The following is a 26773-nucleotide window of genomic DNA, read 5'->3' as shown; positions in this document are numbered from 1 at the left end:
AACCTGGAGGTGACACAGAGTGGAGCAGCTATGGTCTCTGGGTTCTTTCTTCATGAAATAATGTCTGTTTGTTTTGTTTTGTTTTTTTTTCTCTCTCTCCTCATCTAGATAAACTCTTAGTCTATTCAACAAATATTCAGTGTCTACTCTCGGCCCCGTCCTGCTATGAGTCCCTGGTAGACAATGAGGAATGGGACACGGTGTGGGCCCTCATGGAGCAATGCTTTGGTGAAGCTGTAGTCACTGCAAGATGCAAGAAACACGCTCTTTTCCAGACCCCTGTTCCTTCAGTCCCCCTCCAGTTGGTTATAGTCTCCCTCAGAGCCTAATGCTTTTTGCATACAGGTTTCACTTACTCAATTATTTATATGTACTTAGATGTCTGTCTGTCTGTCCTTAATGAATAGCCATTGTAAGAAGGCAGGAACATGTTTCTGCCCACTGCTGGATTTCAGAACCCACCATCGCCTGTCCTCTCCTTACGTGAAGGTTTGCAGAGGGTTTCTAATTGCAGGCTCTCTCTAAAGGTAGGAACTTTTAAAAATATTTCAGCCAAAAGGTGGCACTGTAGGGAAGTAAAAGAAGCGGCTAACTGGCCAGCTGCAGGTCTCTTCCTGGTCTTAGTTACAGGCTACCGCCAGTCTAGTTATTAACTAGGTGTAACTTGCTCCTGTGTTTCCATATAGCTGAAATCTCTTAAGATGATTGGTGAATTTAAAGAGCCCCTATTTACTAGCAATGTGTGACGTGTTAAAGGGGGTCCAGATGGAGTTTCAAATCAATATGCCAGGAATCCAAATTACCCTGAAACATACATGCATTCACTTACAATATCTGATAGGACATGGGCACACAGGATTTTCTTGTTTCTGGTTAGAAAAGGAAAACTATGAAATTAATACATTGCACTGCTAAATTATTTTGCAAGTCCCAGCACCTTCTTGTGAAACTTTCTCAGAGTTCGATGAGACCTTCTGGACAAAATGGAGTTGTAACCGACAGCCTCTTCAAAGGCTTTGGGAGCCAATGCTCAGAGTACAGCCAGCCAAGCCCAAGATAAAAATCTGCTTCTGATGTCGACTATAAATAATGAATGGTGCTTTCATATTTTAGCATAGGCCACCTGGGTGCCTGTGGTGCCCAAGGCAGTCACCAAATTGAGCACTGTGCCCCCTCCAAAGACTCATAATCTTTTCTATGTGTTTATTTTACAACAAAAATAATGTATATAGTCTGTTATTTTTATATGACATCTCACCTCTCTCTCTCTCTCTCTCTCTCTCTCTCTCTGTGTGTGTGTGTGTGTGTGTGTGTGTGTGTGTGTGTGTGTGTGTGATAGAAGGCTTCTGGTAAAATACATTTGTTTTGAGGTCCACTTCACAGACGAAATAAGGGGTCATTGCCTCAGGGCTTACTGACCAGTTGGAATGACAATGTACCTGTCAGGTGGTTAAGTTTTGGAAATTCTTGTGGAACGGACACAAAATAAGCAATCGGCTTCAGATTTGGGATTCATATTATATCACAAATTGCAAGAAAGGACACAATGTGAATTTTTGACAAACCCAGCAGGAAGTTTCATCTAAGATCCAGACGTCAGAAAGGTTGGATTTCATTGTGGATTATTCAGTGGAGATTTCACGGGGTGACTTCCTAACAGAACAGAGTAAGATGACAACCCCTAGAAACCATTAGAGACTGTCCAAGTCTCTAAGTTTCAGGACGTTGACTGCACTGGAGTTGTAAATTTTAAATCGTTAGTCTTAAAAAATTGTAGCCTCGCAATCCTCTGTAGTCTCTTGGTAGTTATGTGGGACTGGCTCTGAGCCTCGCCCATGTGTACCAAAGTCTGAGGACCTCCAACGTTTCATGTAAACAGGCATAGAATTTGCGTGTGATGTATGCACAATTTCTTGCTTTAATCTCTAAATTACTTCTGATACCTAACACAGTGTAAATGCCACACATGAATATTAATTGTATTATTTAAAAATAATGACAAGCAAGGGGTATGGATCCTTTCAGTATGGGTTTTCTTTTGAGATAAATTTGGAAAAATGCAACTGGTGGTTTTAAGTTATGAGTGCTTTGATCCAGTCCCCGTGTTTTCTTAAGTACAAAAGCCAAACCCTGTGTGGCCCTTAACAGGATTAATTTACAAATGAATACCGTTTCTTACAGAAACAACGACAATTATTATAAAACCACAGCAAAGTATATGTTAAAATATTCTATGAGTACACAGTAAGGAAGACACGTATCATCAGTGTGAGAAGACATCCACTTTCCCTTGGCCAGGGGCGCCAAATTCTCCATAGGCTGGGTGGCGCCAATGGATTTTGGCAGGATTCACTGGAGGAAAAAATGCCGGGTTGACAACCTTCATTTTCTCTGTAGAGACAACACTTTATAAAGTTAGCTTGTGGATAGTAGCTGCCCTTTTAAAGACCTTTATTGGTGCTAACAGAATACCTGAGGGTCTGAGACTGAAAGAGATCATTGCTTGTTGGGTTGATAGAAGAAACTGACACCCAGGATGAAAATTACATTTTTTTACATGTACCAAAACATATACACGTATTCTGACAAATAGACACACATATAAACACACACACATATATGTTATATGTTATATGGTGTGTGTGTGTGTGTGTGTGTGTGTGTGTGTGTGTGTGTATGTGTATGTGTGTGCCAAACAGTATATTTCCTGCTGCTGCTAGCATATGCAGTGAGAGAGAAGTTCATGACAATTCAGAGGTGGGTGTTGATGGCTAACAGGCGTCCATATAGTGTGCACGTGTGGGAGTGAGTGAGGCTTTTGGAAGGCTTCCTGTTTGCTTGAGTGAGGATTTTGGAAGGCTTGTCTCTTGAATATTTTCGAGTTCATGAGAAGTGGTTGTGAAAACAACATTTGAAGTCAGAAAGGAACAGACCCTCTGCTGTCTGAAAAGATCTGTAATTGAAGGTGCTCCAGTCATCAGGAGGCCATGTTGAAGATTGTGCAGTGTTGTGTGTGGGGATGCTTCAGGAGTTAAACCTGCCCCCTCTCCTGCCAGAGCAGCTGAGCTCCCCGCCATAGTGGATAGCAGGGAGTAGTAGAAAATGAACTAGAGAGCTGACTGGTTCTAGGATTCCCAAAAATAATGGATCAATACAGCACTAAACCAAGTTTAAAAACGTGTAAATGGGGCTGCAGAGATGCGTCAGCAGTTAGGAGCACTGGATACTTTTTCACAGGACTCAAGTTTGGCTTTCAGCATGCACATAACAGCTTACAATCTTTGATAACACTGGTTCCAGGGGATCTGGTGCTGTCTTCCAGCCTCACCGGGCACTGGGGATGCTTATGCTGTACAGACATACATTCAGGGGAAATGTTCATATAGATAAAACAACAGGGGTTGGGGATTTAGCTCAGTGGTAGAGCGCTTGCCTAGCAAGCGCAAGGTCCTGTGTTCGGTCCCTAGCTGCGAAAAAAAGAAAAGAAAAAAAAAAAAACAACAGCAGCAACAACAAAATATCTGTCTCTGTCTGTCTGTCTGTCTGTCTGTCTCTCTCTCTCTCTCTCACACACACACACACACAGAGAGAGAGAGAGAGAGAGAGAGAGAGAGAGAGAGAGAGAGAGGAGAGAGAGAGAGGCTGTGAATACGGGTTTCCAGTGCTGTATACATTTTTCCTTATACATGTAGCATTCTATCAGGTGGGTTTTATTATTTTACTTTATTTTTAGATGAAAAAAGTCAAGACCCCGGATAATACCACTCAGATGAAGGCATCATTCACCAGTCAGGATCTAGACACGAGCTTACTTCATTCTTTGTGCTAAACTCACAGTCAAGGATTAGAACAGTATGCCTGGGAGTGCTCTGTAAGGTTTATCCTCTCAGCATGGCAAATCCAGGGGCACAGGGGCTGAAAGCTATGAGCAAGTGAGATCCTGAACAAGAAACCCTAAACTGATAGGCTGTGAGTCCTTGAAAGTAAACCTGTCTCAATGGCAGACCCTGCTCCTCAAGGTATAGAAGATGATAAGCAGAAATAGTTTTTACTGGCTATTGATAATCATGTACCAGCCAGTCTGTGTGGAAATTCAGCCTCAGTGGGTAGATTTTGTTTGGTGATGATGGTACAGAATCCCCTTGGATGCATGCTTTTGGGGTTGTGATATGCAAATGAAGTTACTGAAGGATTCTCTAACATGACTGCATAGCTAAGCACCTGAGAGCTTTAAAAATATATGTAGCGTGGACCCATACCAGACTAATTAAGTCAGGGTTTCTGGGAGTGTGGAGACTGCCTGTTAGGATCTCCATAAAGCTCTCCAGGCAGTTCCAGCTAGAGCCAGGATGGAGTAGCTCAACCCGACCTTGTCAGACACCTGGAACTTCCACTTCAGGGCAGATGTTGGAAGTCTAGTTAATGTCTAGTGTGGCAGAGAGAGCAAGAAGTGCACTTGGTAAGACATCTGGGTATCTCCCTGTGTCTCCACTTAGGCATCTCAAAGTAGGGATTTTGAGGAAATTAGCCACTCGTTGATATGGTAAAGCCATAAAAAACCATGGAAAATAGTCAGAGAAAACAAGATGCATAGCGTGATAAGAGGTTATTCAAAAACGAAGGGTGCTACTTTCTTAAGAACAAGCTGTACCACCGCAAAATACACAGAGCATTTCTCGGTAGTTGAGTCACTTTTTCTTCTTTAAGAGTTTTACTTTTGGGCTCTTTCCTGAGCGAGGAGTTTCCTTAGGATGCCGGCTCATACAGATGCCCTGTGTTACTGGGTATCTTCGGAAACTTTCAACTGTTTTTAAATTTCTCTCTATTAGAGAATTGATGAAGGTACCTGAACTCCAGGTGGAAACTTACCGTATCTCAGAAAAGATAGCCATTTCTATGGTTTAAGTGACAGAGTGTTAATCCAGGAACCAAGAATTGCCCACTTTTCTTGGTCCACCCCATTCGCCGACCATTCTAACCTTTACAGGCACGAGCCTTGAGGACTGTGGAGGAGAGGATGTCAAAATGCCTCCTACCATTCTTGCCCATGGACCCGAGAGGCCCGAGGGGTCCTCAGTATACTGGCATCCATGATCACCTTCGTCCTGGTCCTGACAGCTCTCCATTCCATGCCAGCAAAAAAGGCTTCATTTTTAAATACTATAAAACCAGAGACCCAGACACACAGGACCCTCCCAGTGAGATTTGACTAGGTCTGGTCTACAAAGCAAGTAAGTAGGAGGCTATTGGGAGAACATTTCCAGTACCATCATACTCTCTTAGGAATACCAATATGCAAGAAAAAAAACTGTCCTAAAAAAACGATAGTTTCTTGAAGTGCCCAACGTAGACGTATATCTGAACCTCCACGCTCAACATGAAAAAGACCCAAAATTACCAGAACCTGTTCAGAGCGGCACGGTTTCATCATTCTAGACATGGGCAAGGTCCTGGATGTATTTGGGTTCTAGCTTAATGCTAGTGAGTAGCGTGGACTTAGCAGAGGTGTTGTATCCACCAAGGCGCCCAAGCCCTTAGCTACTGTGCCAGGTTTGCACAGATTCCCCTTAGGTGTTAAGTTTTAGACAGGCTCACTGCCACTACAGGAGGACAGGACTGACAAGATGCACACGCACAGAGAGATGCGAAGAGCTGCTGGTCTCAGAGGCCAGCAGAGGCTGTGGCGCCCAGAGATACTCTGGTGGGAGCCCAGACCACTGAGCCCACCCGGCCGGGCCTTCTGCTGAGCTTGGGGTGCAACCCGGACGCGCCCCACGCGGGTGCGCCGCTCCTACTTCGCCAGGCACGCATGGGCGGGCTCATCGCTGCTAGGAGCCGCCTTTCTATTGGCCCTGGGACACGCCGGTTCGGGAGTGAGAGCTTGCAAAGTTTCATTGAAGGTGGAGAAGCGCGCGCCCTCCGGGGACCCCAGGCTGCTCCGCCTGTTGGGGACGCGGGGACAACTGCAGGGTTCTTGGGCTTTCTTTGCTCACCAAAGTCGCGGTGGTGGCGCCGCGCGCTCCGCGTCTGGGTCTTGGTTCCCGCCCAGGCTCGCGGGGTTCCTCGCAGGGAGCACTGGACTCGCATCCCCGCGAGCAGGCAGCGGGACCCCGTCGGGGTGGGAATGTTTCTCCGCGCCCGGCAGCTGGCGCCGGGTTCTCTCTGGCCTGAAGCTTGGGGGCGCTGAGGCTAAGCGGAGCGGCGGCTCAGCGATCCGCCCCGAGGCTGGGGCTCCAGGACGCAGCTTCCAGGGCGCCTGGCGGTCTTTAGCTCACCGGGAGCTCCATAGTCCGTGAGGGCATCGGAACCCGGACTACGCCGCCCAGACACGCTTACTTCGGAGGGGTTCCGCTAGAAACTCTGGGCCATCCCGGAACGCCACTTCCAGAGCGGGCAGAGGACAGCTTGCCTCCTCCATCCCCTCTCCTCGCCGCCCCCATCCCTCTCCACTCCCAGAGTGTCCCTCCCTTGGCTCCTTCCCAGGCGACCCCTGGAGCAGCCGCCGTTGGATTCCGATTCCACACTTCATGGGCCGGCCACAGGGGCTCCGACGCCTGGCTAGGTGGCTGCCTAGAGCCCGGTGAGCTGCGCAGCTCCGGCTCGTCGAGCGCGCCCTCGGGGCAAAGAGCACCGCGCCAGCCGACGCGATGCCAGGGCTGCTAGGAGCAGCCGGGCGCACGAGGCCCTAAGCAGACATGGGCCTGACACCCCAGCTCTAGGGACCCCGAGCATCGCCCTACTGCTCGGACTAGCAAGGACCCAGCACAGGATGGCTTCGGAAGTGGTGTGCGGGCTGATCTTCAGGCTGCTGCTCCCCATCTGCCTGGCAGTAGGTGAGTGCGGGGAGCTCATGGAGTTGACTAAGGAAAGAAAACCAGAGGGCGCCTGGGAGAGGGCTTCCTTAAAACGTGAAGGGGTCTTAGCTCTGAGGGATTCGGTTCTGAGAGAGGCCCGCTGCGCAGGCTGAGTGGCAGGGGCTTTAGCAGCCCTGCTCTTTAACTTGGCAATCTAGAGCTCAGGACCAGACGTTTTCTTAGTCAGTTCCGGTAACCAGAATGGACATGCTGTGGAGTCCTGGTCTGTTGAATGGAAGTCTCCTAGACTTCCTGTAGAGGAGTATATGCTTGTTTAAAAAGGATGCTAGTAAGGTGGGAAAGTGATGGTAGACCAGCGACCCTCCCTTCTGTAAGACTTTGCAAGGACACCCGCCGGCCAGACATTGTGCGACCAGAAGGGACTCAGGCCATCTCCTTCAGCCTACACTCCAGCAATCAAATAGGTAGAGGTGAACAATTTCAACAGTGGTAAAAGGAAAAGGCGAGATGGGGCAAAGAGAAACTGCCTTGATGATTCTGTATTTTACCTCCACGACATCCTCCATTTACAACAAAAGGGCTGGATGCTGAGGCTGTAGGCGATCAGACCTAATCCTGCCCTTCTGGGGCCAGCCTTTTCCAGATATTTAAAGGATTAAAAAGTGAATCTCATTCGTTGGGACAGATCAGACTATGAAAGTCCCTCGGAGAGCCTCATCCTCTGTGGGAGTTAGGAAGGGGGTATAGGCCTAAAAATCCCAGCAGCTGCAGGAGTCTGAGCCCCGAGTCATGTTCATTCCCAGTCCTTAAATATCACAGAGCTCCAAAGCCCGGCTTTCCATGGACTCCTGCAAGAACTAGAAAACATAACATAGTAGCAAGTTCTGCACTCATAAAGAGGTCTTTGCTTTCCCACGAAAGGAAACTTTTTGTTTGTTCGTATTGTTTGTTTGGTCTGTTTTGGAATCTTGACAGAAATTGGTGACTGGCGTCGCATCTCTGTGAAATGTGCTATTTGCTCAGGTAATTGGGAGGGAGTTCTGGAGTTTGGATGGCTACAGGAATAACAACTTTAGCTAGAAGCCTCTGGGAAAGCTAGGTGCCAAAAATGGTGGAAAGCAGGGTTCTGGGAGAGGAGAAAGCAGCAAGGCACTGCACCAGGTGCTTTTAGAGAAGGGGCTAACGCTGACAGGCTGCTGTTGACCTGGACTGGGGTGAAGTTCTGGGTTCCAGACAGAACCCTTTGGTCAATGGTCACAGGAGGGAGCACAGCTTCCTCAAAGTCCATGATAACCTTGCTCCCTGGTAGTGTTTGAAAGGTAATTTGAAAAGCTTTTGCTGGGTGCATGGCACACAGGCGGTGTCTCTGTTTCTATCTCCTCTCTTTGATGCACCTGGCACCTTACCAATTGGATTTGCTAATTGGAAGCCAGTTAGGTCTCAAGTTCACTAGGGTGTTTCAGTTTAAGAGGAATAGGTCAGAAGCTGCTCCCTTCCCTGCCTCAAGCCATTTCACCCCTGCACTTCTTCAGCTGCATCCCTCTCTGCCCCCTATTGCTTTAAGTTGTCTCATTCCTTGCCCAGGGTGGCAGTTTTGCAGAGACCTATTGGAAGAGTTAAACAGGTGGCCACCTACACTCATCTGGATCCACTCTAAAATGAGAGCAAGGGATGGTCCCTTGGTTGCCTGCTGTCTTGTCTAGGGTTTGGGCTTCTGCAGGACTCAGCTCACTGCCCTTTGACCCCAAGCCATAGGGCCTGTGTAGAGTCATTTCCACTAGACTTTCGTGATCCGTTCCTGAAGCCTTTTAATAGGACAAATGCTCTCATGTATCCAGAGGAAAGGCCTATGTTCTAGGCTCCAGGGTGGAGAGGGGCAAAGCCAGGGCATTGCTCCAAGGCTGTGGTCCCAGCTCCATCGTGCCTCCTATTTCTTCTGCATCCCCTCCTGCAGCATTCATATTTGCAAGCTTGAGCCAAGTCCATCTCAGGATGCTCATGGAGTCTGCTCTGAGGTTGAGACTTTCTTGGGAGGAGCTGGACTTGCAGGACCACAGGAATAGAAGTCCTCACCCCATCCTGCTTCCACGAAAGTTTCCTGGAGAGCTGAGTCAGCGCAGGGCGGTTGGGGGACCATCTCCCCCGTTTTACTCTTTCCTCTGCACACCCACACATCTGTGGGTTAAGGAGATGGTGGGCTTGTGCTAATGCATTGTGGATATATGAGTATGTAAGAGTGTATGTTGTGTGTGTGTGTGTGTGTGAACACACATGGATATGTGTTATGTGAGAGTAGGAGATGCTATGAATTAACCTCAGTGTGTGTGTGTGTGTGTGTGTGTGTGTGTGTGTGTGTGTGTGTGTGTATTTGGCCAAAGGTAGTATTCCCCCCCAGCTCACCCTATAGTGTGTGACTTCTGTCAGCCTCCCAAAGTCTGATGTTGGAAGAGGGAAGAAGAGAAGTCCCTGGAAGGAGAGAGAAGAGCTTCTGGGGAGGCTCACTCCATGAATCCCTTTCATGTTGTCTGCCACTTAGGAAAAAGAACCCAGGTCCTAAGATGCCTTGAATTACTGCACCCTTAGGTAGCTGGGTAGAAATCCCTTTATTTTGGCTCTTGGTTCCTTTCTACAGGAAATAGAGATTTTCAAGGTTACTGAGGTTTTTTTAAAATTTTTTTTTGGATCGCTGGCTCCCAAGGTGCCACTAAATCAAATGTTCAGATTTCCCTAATATCCTGGGCACGGAGAGCACAATGACCGGCTTGCCATTAGAATCGATTTTTGCATTTTAACCATCTATTTTTATATCTGGGCAAGGCAGCCTGCAAAGCCTTGCCTTGATAGAAACTCACACACATTTCCTTTAAACCTCTTTCTTGTACAGATGTTGAAAATTTCCTGCAAGAGTGCCCCACTCTCTTCAGCTAATGAGCGGTGTTGAAAAATGAGCTGCCTTTGTGTTCAGTCTAATGCTTAAGTTTCTTATTTATTTACTTTTTTATTGGCTCTTTACAAGAAATTAGAAGGAATGTGATAAGTGATGTTGGGCCTCTTGTACGCAGGTGTTATGTCTTGACAACCAAACCCAATTATACTAGAATATGTTGTTTACCATCCATAATGAACATCTGTTGACAGATGGTTTCACCGCTACAGCCACTGGACTTGTCAAATATCGCCAGAATAATCTAAGGCCTCTTGCTAGGCAATTGACTTCTTCCATACACATAAAGGAGAGCAGTAAAACTCTTATGTAATATGTGGTCTATCATTGTCATAATAGTAGCTGATCATTGATGATCACATATATTTTATGTTTATTTTCTTTTGGTATGATTTCAATTTCTGGAACTCAGGTCCTCATATTCTAAGTACTGAAGACTGTGTTAGCCTTTCCACTTAACTGCGGATTATTCCAGGATTAGGATGTGCCCCAGTTTGGTTTCTGTTGTTGTGATAAAACTCCATAACCAAAAGCAACTTGGAGGAGGAAAGGATTTATTTGGCTGATAGGTTAAAATCTATCATGGAGGGAAGCCAAGACAGGAACCCAAAGCAAAAACCTAGAGGCAGGAACCGAATCAGAGACCATGGAGGAACCCTGCTTATTGCCATGTGCCCTCTGGCTTGCCTAGTTTCCTTTCTTAGACAGTGCAGGCTCACCTGTTGGGTGGCACAGAACAGCCCGCAATGGATCTGGCCTTTCTACATAGATTAGCCATTAGGAAAATGCTTTAGGTCACAAGAAAGTCCAATAGAGGCAATTCCCTCTTTCCAGTGTGTTTAGGTTTGTGACAAGTTGATAAAACTGACATCTGGATTTAAAATATGGGTCTCCTTTTGATATGTGCATACCTATGGTCATTAATGTTTCTTTGTACAGCACATTTTCACTACTAGATATCATTTTGAAGCCACACTGTGCATAGTTGGTTTGCAAAATTGCAAATAAAGCTTATTTTTATTTAACCAGTGGGAGGGTATTGTAGATCCTGAAGGATTCATTGAAAGTATGTAAAATAATTTTGATTTTGGTCATCTCTTCTCAGCCTGTTTATTACTATTAGTTACGCCTAGAAGTAAAAGGTTTGGACCAATGGTTCTCAACCCTCCTAATGCTGTGACAGTTTAATATGGTTCCTCATGTTTTGTGACCCTCAACCATAAAATTGTTTTCGTTGCTACTTCGTAACTGTCGTTTTGGCACTGCTATGAATCATGATGTAAGTATATGTGTCGTCTGATTGTCTTAGGTGACCCCTGGGAAAGGGTCATTGGACACACCCCCCCCCACAAGGAAGTTGTGAAGCACGGGTTGAGAACCACTGGGTTAGACATTTACAATTTAATTCTAGAAGAAAATAATTCAACCCAGACGATCAAGAGTGGTTGGCACCTGAGACGTGTGGACTGGAATTCCATGTGGGTATCTTGCTTTGTTGAAAGTGTGTTTGGCCATAGGTTGAGACCGTAACATTGCCTTGGACTTCACCTTTTGGTTAGGACATGTTGCAAGCTGACTATGCCCTGCCTGTGGCTATTTCTACATGGTTCTAGAGTCATTTCCTCCTTGTTCTTACTGTAAGGTGCAGTCAGAAGTACTGACTTCTGGGTAGGAGTGTGCACAGTCTCCTGTGCCATGCCTAATGAACTCAGGATGCTGCTGCCCCACATTTAGGAAGCCAATCAGGAGAGCTGGCCTGCTGACTTAGAACTCCCAGGGGTCTGGGCCCAGGCCATGAAGAGGCCACAGGAAGACTAGGGCTCAGAGCAAAGCAACATAGCCACTTTGTAGAGTCAAGGCACAAGGATGAATGTATCTGTGACAGGTAGGGGGTTTTAAGTAGCCAGGCCTTTCTCACCACTGTAATGCAGTGTTTTAGATACCAGTATTCTTAATAATAATAATAATAACAATAATAATAATAATAATTCTCCCTAGGATTGTACTGTTATTGTTTATTTTTAGATTTTTGACAGCATGTCTGCAGTCTATTTGATGCGATTTTATTTTATTTTTAGTGGGACTCTTAACATTTTTGGCCCGTGTACTGCTAAGAGGTAACCATGTCTGAAGTTAAGTAATGGAAATGGGTAGATTATCATACATTTTGGCATAAATATCCAGGACAGTTTCAAATAAACAGTGTAAGCATAGCTAGATGTTTAAGAATAATTAATAGGGGCTGAAGAGTCAATTCTGTGGTTATGAGCGCTTGCTGATCTTTTAAGGGGACTTGAGTTTGGTTCCTAGCACCCACAGCGGTGGCTCACAACCACTTGTAATTATGGCTCCTGGGAGACTCAGTACCCTCTTCTGGACGCCATGGGCACATGCACTCTGTGTATACATGTATGTGTGCACATGTACATACAATTTAAAAGAAAATAACCTCTAGGAAAAGTGCAGGTAATGCGGCTGCTGCTGTGTGTGAGATGTATTTGTAAGATTTGCAGATCAATGCAGGCAAAGTCAATATTCCATTTGGATGTAGGCTAAACAGAACTCAGTGTGGGAAAAGTTTAAGAATGTTGGGGGTCGGGTGGGAAGGATGGAGAGGATGCTAAGTAATTCTGAACACTTCCAGAGGATCTGAGTATGGTTCCCAGTACCCGTGTTGGGTGACTTACAACCACAGGACCTCAAAGCTGCAAGAGTTCCAAGATCCTCCACTGGCTTCACCAAGCACACAGGCTCACGCCCCCCTACACACAAATAAAATAAAAATAATGCAATTTTTGAAAAAAAGAAACTATTCCTTTTAATTCTGTGTTCACATGGTCACCAGACTTGCCATAACAGGCCGAAATCAAAAGGAGGCAGAGACCCAAAGCGCACAGCAACCTGTGTGGAGAGCCACCGACTTGGACTGTGAATGATCCCAGACATCCTAAACTGTCCAAAGATTAAGGGATCCAGCACTTTTTGCTCATTCTCGTGCTTGTATTCTGTGAGGCTGATGCCTGCCCATTCTAAGCATGCACTCCACCCCTAGGCCACACCCCCAGTCCTTTGCTATTAATAATTTATGTTTTAAAGTGTTAGAGCAACGATACAATTTTGTATCTTTTCAAAAAGTTTTGAAACCGTCAGTCATCTTTCTGTCTTACTTGTGATAATGAAATCACTTGGTTTCTGTTTCCTGTCCTTGTTCTAGTTAGTCCTGTGGCAGCAGGACACGTGGGGTGTAAACTGATGCTCACTTCACGGTGTCTAGAGAACAGAAAGAGAGAGGGCGAAAGTCAGGGTTCCTATATCCCTTACAAACACATGGTCTCAGTGACCTCACTTCCTGCAACTCAGCCCCACATCCTAAATGTCCTGCCACTACCTAGCTACTCCACAGGCCTGCGACCAAGCCTTCAATATTTAAGCCTTTGGGGGGCCATTCTAGAACCAAAGTATAGTATGTAACACAGCTTACTAGTTTAAGTTGGTTTCAGTGTCTTGTACATAATGTCCAATTTCTTCCAACCCTTCTGTGGTAGGATGGTGAAGCTCTATGGTTATCTCCTGATGCTTTTTTAAGCTCTGCTTTGGAAACAAACCTGCATGAAAGCAGGATTCATATTATGGATGGACATGTGGCATGTATTTGCATATGAATTTCAAATCTGAAGTACTGTTTACAAGAAGTGTGTGTGTGTGTGTGTGTGTGTGTGTGTGTGTGAGTGTGTTTCAGCTATTATGAGACTAGTCGATTAAGAACTTTTTTGATACTTTCCTTAACTGTTTTCTTAGAAAGTTATTGATTCCATGACCCAAACTGAGGTGCTTATCTCCTTCGTGTTGTTTCAGACTTGGAAGTCTAAGTCCTGTATTATCTTCAATGGTCAATGTCAAGCATCCCTCTCCTCAATCCTGCACAGGTTTGAGATCAAGCAGCAGACAGAGCTTGAGGCTCTCTTAGCCTTTCCCCATATTGCCCATGAGTAGAAAGAAGATTTTCAGCCTCTCTCAGAGCTCAGGTGTTTGCCTGAACCTCAGTTAAATCCAACAGATCACTGCTGCCTTCCCTATTTCAACATGGCTTTCTCGTGAGCCCAGGAGACTCTCATCTGCCTGGTACTCAAGAGCCTCTTTCCTCTTGTTGGGAGGCTGCCCTTCTGGTTCTGCTCTTCTGCAGTCCTCTTATCTAAAAAGGTTTCCTAGTGGAATGGGGGTTAGCTAAAGCCAGCACCATTTCTGTCACATGAGAATGAATACATTTGGAGCACGTAACAATTTGGCAGCATACCCCATCCTATATCAGAGGCCGGATGCTCGTCCTTCCCACAAATATATGAGTACTTGCCTCTGAGCTGGACACCCTTCACCACATCAGGCACTGTGGGGTTCTAGGAGGTAGTGCCTGGGCAGGACTTAGCTGCAGAAGGCCAGGTGTGTTGTTTCTATTGATGGAGAATGGAGACAAGTGGGAATCAGGAGAGTTTGCCTTGCAGAGGTCTATGGCATCCATTGCTCATGGTGCTTTGTAAGTGACTTAGACAGACATCTCCCAAGTTCTGACTTGGTCTGTATTAAGTGGAAGATGAGTTCTCGTGAGAAGTCTAAATTGAATCAGCAAAACAGAATCAGAGGCACAGCCTGTTCCCAGGGATGAGCAATTTACACACCCCAGACTATTTAAAGGACTAGGAGGGATGTTTCCAGGAGACAGTTACAGTTGCGTTTGGCCTTTCCTACTTTTGAGAAACAGCTTTGTTCATTTTGGGTGCAAATGCAGGAACTGCTAAGATGACTACTCATGGCTGTATATCCGTGTGAGTTATTTTGTTTCTATTACTAGGATGCACTTGAGATGAGTGGGGTAAGAAAGGTCTATGAATAATCTATATATCAGGCACTATTAGGAGTCAGGGTATCACTGGACATTTGGGACTTGTTAAAAAGAGTCCCAATAGAGAAGTTTGTTTGCTAGATCTTCAGTCAGAAAATCAAACACATGAATCATTATCGTACACGGTCTCTGACTTGTCAGAATTTTAAATACCTTTTGAAGTTCCTCTGCCCTGGCCAAAGAGCTGGGTTTGCAGCCACACCTCTGGCTTTGTCACGCAGAGGTTCGACCTTAATTTATGGGATATCTCTATTCTTTGGACACTTCATCTACAAAATGAATGGATGAGGACAGCATGGAGGTCTTAGGGACGCTTCAGGTTTAGATGATACTGAATGTCAAAGACTCTGAATGGTGCTTTCGTTAGCTCTTAATATTGTAGGCTGAAGCGACACGTTGTCGTGAGTTCCGGAAATTCGTTGACTGATCTTGAAGAGCCACTTACCACTAGCCGTTTCATGGATAATTTAGAATTCCGGCCAACAGTTTTGACATTTACAGAGCATAAATAAAGTTTGGAGCACCGCCTGTTGAAAGTTGAGCCAGATGCTGGCCTGCACACCCTCCTGCCAGTCAAATCCACTCGAAGGTCTTCATGGCTTTGGTTATTGCTACCTTGCATACGACATGACAACTCTGACATCTAGTCTCATTCTTTGAAACTCTTCCCCACACAGAATACATTACATCGTCCCTACAGTGTCACCTGGCACCTTGTGCATACTCATCACCGTGCTGTGATTTTAGGACTATTTTAGAACTATTCTTCTCTTCTATGCCTCTGCAAGATCGAGGATTTGTTATCCTTGCTAGCACCCTGGCATTAAGTGTCCCAATATATAGCAGATATTTGGGTCATCATTTTGAGTTGATGCTTTCCCCACTGAAAAGCATACCAGTGTGCTCGTCCCGCAAGGACTCTAAGGCAACCTGCCCTCAGCCTTATTTCTTTCTCTTGAATACATAAGAGATCTTGATATAAAGTTACAGTCTAGCTTCCCCTACTTAGTAGGTTCCAAGTTCCTGACTCTAAAATTTGCAACAGGCTGATGTACGCTCTGTAGCTGTCATAAATGAGAATATTATTACTGTCACAACTAATATCTGCTACCTGCTGTGCAGTAGACAAAGAAGGAAAAACCCACTGGATAATGTGAAGTTTGACCGGAGTAGCATCCTTGAAGTGCATATTATTTTTTAAAAATGCTTTCAGCTCTTCTGGAACCACACATATTGATCTGTTTTCTCTTGTGGTCAAATGCTTTAGGTCAGCAGTTCTGGCCACAGGTAGAGGAAAAAGGAGGAAGGCAGAGGTTTAACAAGCTGGTGATTTAAAAAAATAAATCAAAACACAATGGAGATGAGTTCCAGCACTGTGTAGGATTGAGTTGTCTCAGCTCTTTTGTCTGCTTCCCAAGACTGCACCTGCTCGCTTCCTGCAGCTGGCGATGACCTCACAGAGAGAATGTGGTCCTTGGGGAAGAGTCCTACTCTGGTGGTCTAGCGAGCAAGTCTGCATCGTGTCAATAATGAACCATGTGACTTTGTCCTCTCTGCTTCAAAGGCTTCCTCTATAGATTATGTTCATGATTCTCCCCGTATTATTTCTGCCTATTACTCTCGAATGCAAAGGGCGTGGCTGTAACTTACCGTTTCATATCCAACACGTAAGAAGTTGGGAATTCAGGTGGTTCTAGTTTCTTAAGGGCCATCTTACTCTAACTGCCCTTAAAGAAAGGATAGGAACTGATAGTGATTTTGTTTGTATGTTTGTTTTTTCAGATGATGTGGCTACTTGAGTGTAGATTTTACAGAGCAGTTTATAAAGGAGAGACATTCCGATTTAGACTTTCAGTTTTGATATTCTGCAGTCATGTGGAGTGTTGCATTCATTACCTGTGAGGGCCACAAATGCAACCAACCACACGCTCACCTTTGGTTTTGAATCGGTAGCACGGATCTTGAGGACACAAAGATTTTTACCATCAATAGCTCATGACTATAAAGAAAACCAGACTGTATTGTAGCAATGACTGAAGCTAAGCAAGCTTACAGAGATACAAACCATATATTTTTTGAATAAAAACCATATATTTTTAGTAAACCGCTTGATTTAATTGGTGTAAAATTACAACTGTACTATAGACCTTAGGATCTTTGTTAAGCAAGTCTATCGTCCCTAGAAGTGTTGGGAAGGCTACACAGAATCTGCAGAAGTGAACTCTCTGTCTTTCAAGACCCCACCCTTCCCTTTTATCCCTTTCAAACTAAATTTAAATACTGGGCTCACCAGGACTCCTCCCATTGGCCTTGATGCCCAAGTCTATCTAGCTGCTAAGTAGTAAGGCCTTCATAGCCAGTGCCAGTCCTGGTAGTTGCATGCCAACTGGCCTTGTCATAGCACACAGCTCTAGGCACCCATCTCAAGCTGGGAGAGAGGACTACAGATCAGATTACAAGGTTGTGGAAAGAGGGTTTGCCATAAAATGGGGATGTTTCTTTGTGAATCGGCATTTTCCTGAGACCTCTAGTTCTCTAAGACCGTTCATCGGTAACTGCAAACCGATTTAACAATAGTAAACCGATTTAACAATAGTATTCAAGGCAGCATCACCATGGCCCTTGCAGTTCTTCAGACTCACATTGAAGTTTTCATCAGTGGTGACCCTGCGTAACTACACTCCCTCTTCTCAACCAACTCTGCCCTGGACTTCAGTTTGACATGCTTTGGGCTACTGTCACACAGAACACCACACTCAGCTGGGTGTATCTCAAGAGCTGAGGTAGGAAGGTGGTGGGTTCAAGGCTGGCCCAAGTTAGATAGTATATCCTGTTTCAGATACACACACAAACACATAATGTACGTACGTATGTATGTACATATGTATGTATGTATGCATATGTGTATTATGTATATATCTATACAGAAAATGTACACACACACACACACACACACACACACACACACACACACAGAGCTGCAGATGATGTACATCTGTGGGAGAATACTACCTGCCTACCATATACAAGAACTTAACTAGTTTTCTACCATATTGTTTGTTTTAAAGGATGGGACCCAGTACTTAAAAGCATTTGTTAAATTGGATACCAGTCTGGTGCAGTGGCACACACATGTAATCCTAGCCCTTGGTAGGTGGAGGCAGGGAGATTAGGAATTCAATTACATAGAGGAGAATGGATCTCTGATATTATTAGACAATTGCACTACTGGGATGCTCAAGTCAGTATAGCCTTATGTAGATTTTTAGGTTCGATCTAGTCCTGACATGTGTATTTTAAATGTGCTGCTGCTTTCTGAGGGAAGATGCTGGCCAAGCAAACCCTGGAGTGTCTGTAACGTGAGCCACACTGTCACAATGCTTAATAAATTTTAATATGTGTGGAATGCAGTTTTTAAATCAAAATGTAGTTGAAGTGAAGCTTTAATAGCCCACTAGTAATTTTGTTCTTTTTTGTCATTTTTAAAACAAGCCTCTGGTTTGAATCAAATTTCTTTCCCTCTCCCGAGATCTATACGCATTTCCCAGAAGTCATCAAAACCCTACGGTAATGGGAGACTGCATGTACCCAGCCCTTGCCTTAAAATAGCAGTTACCTTTGTTTACTTCAGATGTCAACGGGAAGGCACGCCTGACTTTTTCTTGATTCCCATCTCTTTCTTACTTTTGATATTACTGCTTTCTAGGTTTCTTTTCAGGATATCCCCCCAAAACAGTTGAGCACTCTAAAAAAACCGTAACGTGAAAGTCTCTAAGAATGATAACATTTCTTGTTTGTGTATTACTAATTTGGTTGTTGGCACTTCACGATAATCTCATTCATTGATAGAACCAGATGTCCTCACTTGGGTCCCAAAGAGCTAACCCATAAAAGGGGGAGTAGGGTGGAGATTAGAAACTGTTTTAGAATTCTATCTTGTGGAGTGTGTAGCTTGTAGTACTGATCTAGGAGTGTGTGACTCAGTCTTGTTCCAGGAGTGTGTAACTCACTACTTACCCAAGAGTGTGTAGCTCAGTACTGACCTAGGAGTGTGTAACTCATTCGTGATCCAGGAGTGTATAATTCAGTCCCGAGCCAAGAGTATACAGCTCAGTCCTGATCCAGGAGTGTGTAACTCAGTCCTGATCCAGGAGTGTGTGACTCAGTACTGACTGAGGACTGTGCAGCTCAGCCCTGACCAAGAAATGTTCAACCATTTATCATTCCTCTCAAGCAACTACTGTTATGGACTCTGAATTTTACAATGTTATGTTTTTCCTTTGCATAGGCTCTCAGTATCTTCCTTAATTTTTAATCATTTTGATAGTTTTATACACAGTTTTATAGTGTATGTTGATAGCATTCAGCCCTTTGCCTCTCTTGTTTGCCCATCGTCTGCTCTGGCTGTACCCTACTTCCCAACAGCCCCTCTCCTGTTTTCACGCAGTCTTTGTATGTCGCCCACCGAGTTTACTTAGGATTGCTTACCTGAGCATAGATAAAAGGTTGTTTACCTGAGTGTGGACAAGTTAGCAGTGCTCACACCACTGAAGAAAATGACTTTCACTCTCTCAACAGGAGTTAACTGCCCACAACAGCTCCTCAGCTCTGGGTAGGGCCTTCTGAACTTCATCAATCACCAATTACAGAATGCTGAGAGCTTCATCTTGTTCAGGGCTATAGAGATGCACCACTGTTGTGAGTCTATGAGTGCCATATCTACGTCATATCTAGGGGACAAGATTTCACAGCAGCCTCTCCATCTTCCAGCTCTAACGTCCTTTCTGCCCCTCTTCTGAGATGATCTCTGAATCCTCTATGGATGATTTGACTGTGGATGAGGTCTAGCTCCATTTAGGGCTGAACGCTCATTAGGCATTTATTCCCAGAACTCTGAGTAGTTATGATTTTCTGTATTAACTACCATCTATTGCATAAAGAAAATTCTGCAGCTAACACTGAAATCAGCACTGGTCTAAAGATATAAAGGAAATTATTTATAAGGAACCCTGATAACACATTCATTTAGCAAAATAAGTAGTAGTTCCCCCTAGGAAACTATAATCTGCCCAGGCTTGGGCTTTTGAGCAGGATTACAGTATGAGGCAAGCGTTTTTGATAAGTTGGCCTCAGCAATACTATAGAGGGTCCAGGTCTAAATCCACACAACTACAGTCATCTGATTTTTTTGGCAGTAATTCCAGAAATACACATTGGAGATAACCCTGTAGCAAACAGTACTGTGAAAACTGGATGTGTACGTATAGGAAATTAAAGTAGATCCGTGTCTCTCATCTTGAACAAAAATCAACCCTAAATAACCTCAACCTAAGACCGGAAACTGAGACTGCTAGCTAAAAAGAGTTGTGCTCTCTAGGATACAGGCATAAGTAAGGACTTTCTGGGTAGGACTCCAGTCAAAACTTAAGATCAGCAACTGACAAATGGACTTCACGACATCCAAAAACTTCTGTTCGTCCAAAGGAACTGTTAATCTTGCAGAGTCATTTTTAGAACATTGGAGAACGTCTTTGCCAACTATAAATCTGACAGAGGATTACTATCTGGAGTAAACAAAGAAATCAAAACACAAAATATTAAAAACCACAAATAACCCAATCAAAATTTTGTGCTATGAAATTGAAACAGAGCTCTCAAGAGAATAATTACAAGTGGCTAATAACCGTTACAAAATGGTTTGGCTTCCTTTCCTGTGAGATAAATACAAATGAAAACTACCTTAATATTTTGCTTCACCTCTGTTAGTATGACTGTCATAAAGAGAACAATAGTCACTGCTGGTGAGGATGAGGAGAAGGGGAACCTTCATTTACTGCTGCTGTGAGTGCGTACTGATGCAGTCACTATGGAAACTCATACGGAGATTTCTCAGAAAGCTAACTACAGAAATGCCATATGACCCAGCTATACTGCATGTGAACATATGTCCCATATGGATTCTATATCCTACTACAGAGATGTATGCTCATGGCTGCTCTGTTCACAACAGCCAGGGAGTGGAGTCAGCTTAGATGTTGTCAACTGATGGATATTCTTACAGGGTCCTCCTGAGGACTTCTGTGTCATTCATCTCTAACAGTCAGCCTCCCAGAGTCTCTGCCGAAATGTCATCCCAAGCCCCAGGCTTACCTGAACCTCATCTACTCACTCACAGCCCCAGCCTGTTGACCACACATCTCACCCTAGTGGGTTTGCTTGTTGCTGTCTGCCTTGCTTTTCTCTTATTTCCTTGGGCTAATGTGTTTGTTCTGGGATCCCTGCATCCACCGTGTCTTCCCCCTGCTATGTATGTCTACAGCATGTTGTGTGGGCCCAGGCATAGGTCAGGGGACCCCAGTGCCCCAATCCAGTACCCTTCTTGCTCACATAGCAATGGCATCTTTATGTTCATCCTTTGTTAACTAAGGCCGAGTTTCTTTTTTACACTCGCAAAATCGAGATGATAATAGTATCTATATTTTAGGGTAGCTGCACAGTTCTAAAAAGGGTGTAGAGCTGAGGTGGCACAAAAATTACCCAACATGCCTTTAGGGTCTTCTGTACTACAAAAATGAATGAACAGCTAATGTATTTAACAAACTTTTTGTTGTTATTGTTGTTGTTATTGTTGTTGTTAAACAATATCTGTCACATAATACATATTGACTAAATCCAGATACTGTGAGGTCAATATTTAATTTAAACATCATTTGATGTACACAAAGCGTGCTTTCTGGTTCTGTGATTGTCCCAGGCCTTGGCACTGTAATCTCCGAAGTCCAGACTTGAGAACTGAACTGAGTACAAACAAACAAACACCACAGAAACATTTTATATTGTTTTAAGGAGGTTCGTGATTTTGTATTTGACTAAATTCATAACTATCCTTGGCTACCTGCAGCCCACAGGTCATGGGTTGGACATGTCTGTCTGTTGGGAACCTTAACCTAGATTCTTTAATGCTAGGAGTGGATACTTCTAATGGTGGTCTCTGTGTGCGTGAGGAGTGTCGTGGGTGACAGGCATGTGACCCTGAAAGTCTGGCTGGCTATGAGATGAGGAGCTGCTGTTGTGTGGAAAGAGGTTCTTTCACAGGCTGGGGGACAGGAGGATGATAGTCACAGAACTGGCTCCAGGAGCTATATCTGATGTAATACGATGGCATGTCCCTATTGGAGAACAAGATAGAGGGAAAACCCTGCTGGACAGGGACAGAGCATCCCTATCTCCATCCCTATCTCCTAGACCCCTCAGAAATGATTCAAGAGATAAAATCATACCCCATCCCCAATAGTGTTGACTCCTCTGGGGACAAATGCTTTAAACCATAGCGGTCAGTGTTTGTGTGGAAGGTCGTTAGGGTCAGTGTCTTGTGCTGCCTCCCTGCAGAGAGAATGGAGCCGTCACTCAGCTGCCCTTAATGTCCTGTGCACTTTGAGAATGCAGGGGCTCAGGGGCAGTCCAGTGGCAGAGCTGGAGAGCATGTGTGTTTAGCATGTGCCAAGCAGACACTTCCACCCTGCAGCTCATAGAATGCCCCCATGTGTGGCCAGGTAGAGCCATGAATACCTCAGACCAGCACAGAATCATGAATTGACTTAAAACCTGATGTTTTAATTCTTTAATTGGCTTGTGTCACTTGGCTGAATAGCTGGTGAACCATGTTGTGTTCCAATGTCAAAGAGTTGGACATGTCTGACTGAAGTCTTTGGGGAAATAGCCAGGCTTGTCACACAGACACCGACAGCAGATGGTCATGTACGTGTCTGTTCATCTTCCAGGAGGCTATACTGTGCTTTGTGTGTGAGAATTACACGGGAAGCCTCCGAGTCAAGGATGTGAAGAATGTTCCTTCTGTCGCTCTTGGCTTATCTTATCACAGACTCCTAGACACTTTATTCAGTCAAGCAGACAGAGACACCCCCTCACTTGGGGAAGATTGGCAGTGCTGGAACAGAGAATCCCAAGTTACTGTCAGAGGGGGCTACAGTACAAGTCGTCTCCAGGACTCTAGTCTCATTCTCTGGCAGAGAGCTTTTAGTTCTTGTTTTGAAGTCTCTTCCTTCCTTTCCTGGTGGCTGTAACGTGACTTCCTAAAGTTCCCTGAAGGCCAGTCTTTACTGAGAATGAAAGTGTCCTGATTTCCTCAGATTCACTGAAGGAACAGTTGAGAATTAATGGGCTGTGCTGTTCTGAGAACTTATCAGACTACTTGTCTGATAAGCAGTTGCATATGAGACAGGAATGAGTTGCTTCCTTCCTTGAGCATCTTGAGATGTTCAGCATTGTAACATGGGCTTACAACTTGGAGTAGCTTCCTGGATGTGCCTGGTGCCTGACCATGTTGACGAATTAAATTGAAGCCATAGACCAGCACAAGAATGAATTTACAGAACTCATGAAGGCTGGGATTGCTGTTGTCTTGTTTCACACTCTCTCGACCTCCTCTGGAAGCTGTAGACCTGGGTGTGTTCTCTCTCTCTCTCTCTCTCTCCCTCTCCCTCTCCCTCTCCCTCTCCCTCTCCCTCTCCCTCCCCCTCCCCCTCTCCCTCTCCCTCTCTCTCTCTCTCTCTCTCTCTCTCTCTCTCTCTCTCTCCCTCTCTCTCTCTCCCCCCCCTCTCTCTCTCTCCTCTGTATATATCTGTGGGGAATATTTACTAGTTGCTGGTGCTTTGTGAAATAAGCACACTTCTCTTGAATTCACCTGAGGAAATGGAATGAAAACCAGGCTTTATAGGAGGAAAATGACCAGGAAGAGGTGGGTCTGGATGTAGGTAGACTTCAGATATTAGGGTTTTTTTAATCCTTAATCTAGGATACATTTGGGTATCAATATATTGCTCTCAAGTACTATCATCCAGTCTTGTAAAAAGCCTTTCCTCTGGACTGTCTATTCTCTCCATTTTTGCCAGAATGGTCTTTTAAAGTAGAAAATCTAACTTAGCAGAGTATGGTGATTAAAATCGAGCCTTTGTGTTTGGAATCAGGGATTAGGTCCTTGTTTTTTTGTTTTGTTTTGTTTTGTTTTCATGATTTTGCTACCTGGAAAGACCCTTTGCTATCTCTCCATGGGGTCTTTCTGGAACTTTGTTTGAGCAATGCTCTGCTAGGATTCAGAGGGTGGGTGATGAGGGTTGGTGACTCTGCACTTCTGCACACTCACATAACAGACTGCTGGCCATTATGTTCATTTCTGTAGAGATTTGTGTGGTGACTACCATAACCTCTAGGTGCTTACAGCTAGCATTTTAGGATTCTGGCCAATTGCATAGAGAATGTAGTGTTTGACCTGACACAGAAGATGGTGATTTAAGAAACAAAGCATGAAATAGCTGTTTAAATCCTTCTCTTCATTCCTTCTGGGGCTTTATATCATCAAAGAGCTTTTTGACTCCCGAGGAATGGGAAGAGTCATATGATTGGATCTGAGGTGACTCTGTCAGCCAGGCCCATGTGGAATAACTCATTCTCAACTGCAGATAAAGCCAAAATACCCTCTTTACAATGGCACTGGTCTAGACGTCCAGTAAATATGTGCTAAGTACAATACAGCACATGCTTACCTGAGCTCTAAAAAGTGTACATATATGTATTATGTACATACATACATACATTTACATATATGTATGGTATAGAACATGATGGTCAAGAATGTAAACTTCTAAGTGGCTAAATTATTTAACATCACACAAGATGGAAGGCTTCTGCATGGTGCAGAGATTAACCATTTTTGTTCTTGAAAAACAAAAAACACTCTCTTAGGTCTTCTGTCCTCATGTCTTATGCTGTGGTCTCTCCTAGTGAATCAAATTGAGTGGCATTTCACTAAAATGTAGAGATCTCAAAGTCTATGATCGCAACTGGAATCAGAAAGTCTTTGCTTCACAGATCAGGATTAACAGCAACTGAAGTGTCTGCTTTATCTGTTGTGTTTCAAGGTAGCATGTTATTGGCTGTGGAAGTTCAGTGTGATTATTTATGGTCTAGCAAGACAAATGTTTCATTTTCTCCATATGAAACCCTATGCATAATCCACAGTACATGCATTTTTTTTTGACTCTCTTGGAAGAACACCTATTTTAGAGAAAGTAAACAACATTTTAAAGACTATTTTGGTAGCTATAGTAACAACTTCAGATGTGTTCAGTACAATAGATTATTCAATTACAGTGCTTACTTGGCTCGGTGGTTAAGAGCACTGACTGCTCTTCCTGAGGTCCCGAGTTCAAATCCCAGCAACCACATGGTGGCTCGCAACCATCTGTAATGAGATCTGATGCCTTCTTCTGGTGTGTCTGAAGACAGCTCAGTGTACTCATATACAATAAATAAAATCTTTAAAAAACAAAACAAAACAAACAACATTGGATGGATGGATAGATAGATAAATCAGCATGTGATCGATAGATGGATAGATAGATAGATATAGTTCGGTCAACTCAGAGAACTGAATGAGTCCAACAAGCTGTGTTGCCCTTTATTCTACACTCCCCACTCTCTCCAGTCTTTCATTAAGGATGTAACCTACCAGGGTCAAAATAGCTTTTAACAGTGGGAGTTCATAAAGCACAATGAAGCAAAGACTACTTTAAACTGAGCCATAATAAATCCCTGTATTTACAACCACAGGCAAAGTTTGGGTTTTCTCCGCTTTTCTCGCACTTATCCACAGAGTCATTCTCTTTATTTTGTTAGTAGAAGTCAGTGAGAAGTAGAGTTGAGGCTTCCACCTTCGCCACCCGCCCCCCTCAGTTGCACTCAGAGCTTTCCACAAACTGCAAGGACATAGCTTTAAACCAGGATACAAGTGTCCCTAGGGAGAATTCAAAAATTGACATAGATGGGCATTTGTCTTTCTGGCCCTTGGTTGAACTTTGCCTACCCTCAAGATACTATAAAGTCCTTTTACAGAAGCTCTTAGTTAAACCTACTTGGGGCTTAAGGAGCCTGACTGCCTGACTCAGTAGTTAAGTGTTTGTGTTTGTGTGTGTGTGTGTGTGTGTGTGTGTGTGTGTGTGCGAGAGAGAGAGAGAGAGAGAGAGGGAGAGAGAGAGAGAGAGAGAGAGAGGGAGGGAGAGAGAGAGAGAGAGAGAGAGAGAGAGAGAGAGACTAATTTACAATTTGAGCTAAAACCCTCTGTGAAACAATGTAACAAATCAAATTTGTGTTAGTTATTCATCCCGGGGAAATTATTTTACAATAAAGGCAGTACACAGCACCCGTGAGGGATCTCTCATACTTTTCATTCCTCAGCCTGAAGGCGTTTTCCCATCTGGCATGACTTCTGTTCTGAAACACTCTGGCACAGTTGGGATTTCAGTGCAACCCAAAAGTTAGGTGTGATCGATCGTGTCTTCCTGTCTTGTCGGATGCTCAGTTGCTCTTTGCCATAGTTTGTTTTGATCTCAGAGACAACCCTAACACATCTTGGGAGTTTTCTCTCTGGGAATTTCAGTTTCTCTAGTGCTGTGAGCATGCCTAGGCACAGTGCTAGACGGGCGGCTGGCCTAGTAGAGGTGGCATTGGTACAAGGTGGCCATCGCAGACTTGAGCTTGGCTTCCGATGTCATTGACTCAAGTGCAGCCTGTAGGTGACGACTTTACCAAGGTGAAAACAGATGTCACTTCTGGGGAATGAGGTGAGAAGTTGATGGGAATGAAAGGAAATGCAGGAATTGTTCTGTGTGTGCTAACAGCGTAACCTTTTAGCCATCCAGATGGTAAGTAGACAGAAAACTTAGTATTTTTAGTGAAAGGAAATGAATCGAAGCCGCCAGTCTCAGGAATGTCACTGAATGGCGCCACTGTATCCATCCAGTGGCTTTGGAGCAGCTGTCCCGGGGTGCCAGGATCCTTGAGGAATTCAGTGTGTTTGAAGCAGAGGGCACTGACTTTGCATCTCTCTGGTCTGGTGATACCTCTGGTCCAGAAAAGAGAAGTTGATTGGTTTTGCAGTTCCTCTAACTCAAGTAGATACCACATTTTTGCCCCATGAGCAGACATGAGAAGGCACAGTCCCTGTGTATCAACTAAAAATGATTAAATTCTTAGGCTCTGAGAATTTCAAGACTTACCCATATAGGGGTCAGGTGATATTTAGGGAGACATGTTACTTTG

General features: G+C 44.4%; 1 protein-coding gene across 8 annotated transcripts in view; it reads left to right on the top strand.

Annotated features, from left to right (window-relative positions):
* The first annotated feature begins 5856 nt into the window (after nucleotides 1-5856).
* Piezo2 (piezo-type mechanosensitive ion channel component 2) overlaps nucleotides 5857-26773 on the top strand; it is a 376519-nt gene continuing 355602 nt past the window's right edge. For 5 of the 8 annotated variants that reach the window (XM_039097390.2, XM_039097388.2, XM_225880.11 and 2 more), the window contains exon 1: nucleotides 5858-6833. In XM_039097390.2, the coding sequence (XP_038953318.1) occupies nucleotides 6770-6833 (64 nt within the window). In that variant the 5' untranslated portion in view covers nucleotides 5858-6769. Of the gene's footprint in view, nucleotides 6834-26773 lie in introns of all 8 variants that reach the window. The other 3 variants (XR_005496481.2, XM_063277327.1, NM_001427318.1) reach the window with 2 other exon arrangements.

Source organism: Rattus norvegicus, chromosome 18, assembly GCF_036323735.1.
Source record: "Rattus norvegicus strain BN/NHsdMcwi chromosome 18, GRCr8, whole genome shotgun sequence".
In the NCBI taxonomy this organism is placed as follows: Eukaryota; Metazoa; Chordata; class Mammalia; order Rodentia; family Muridae; genus Rattus; species Rattus norvegicus.
Note: the sequence above shows the minus strand (reverse complement) of the source record. Positions and strands in the feature narration are given on the sequence as shown.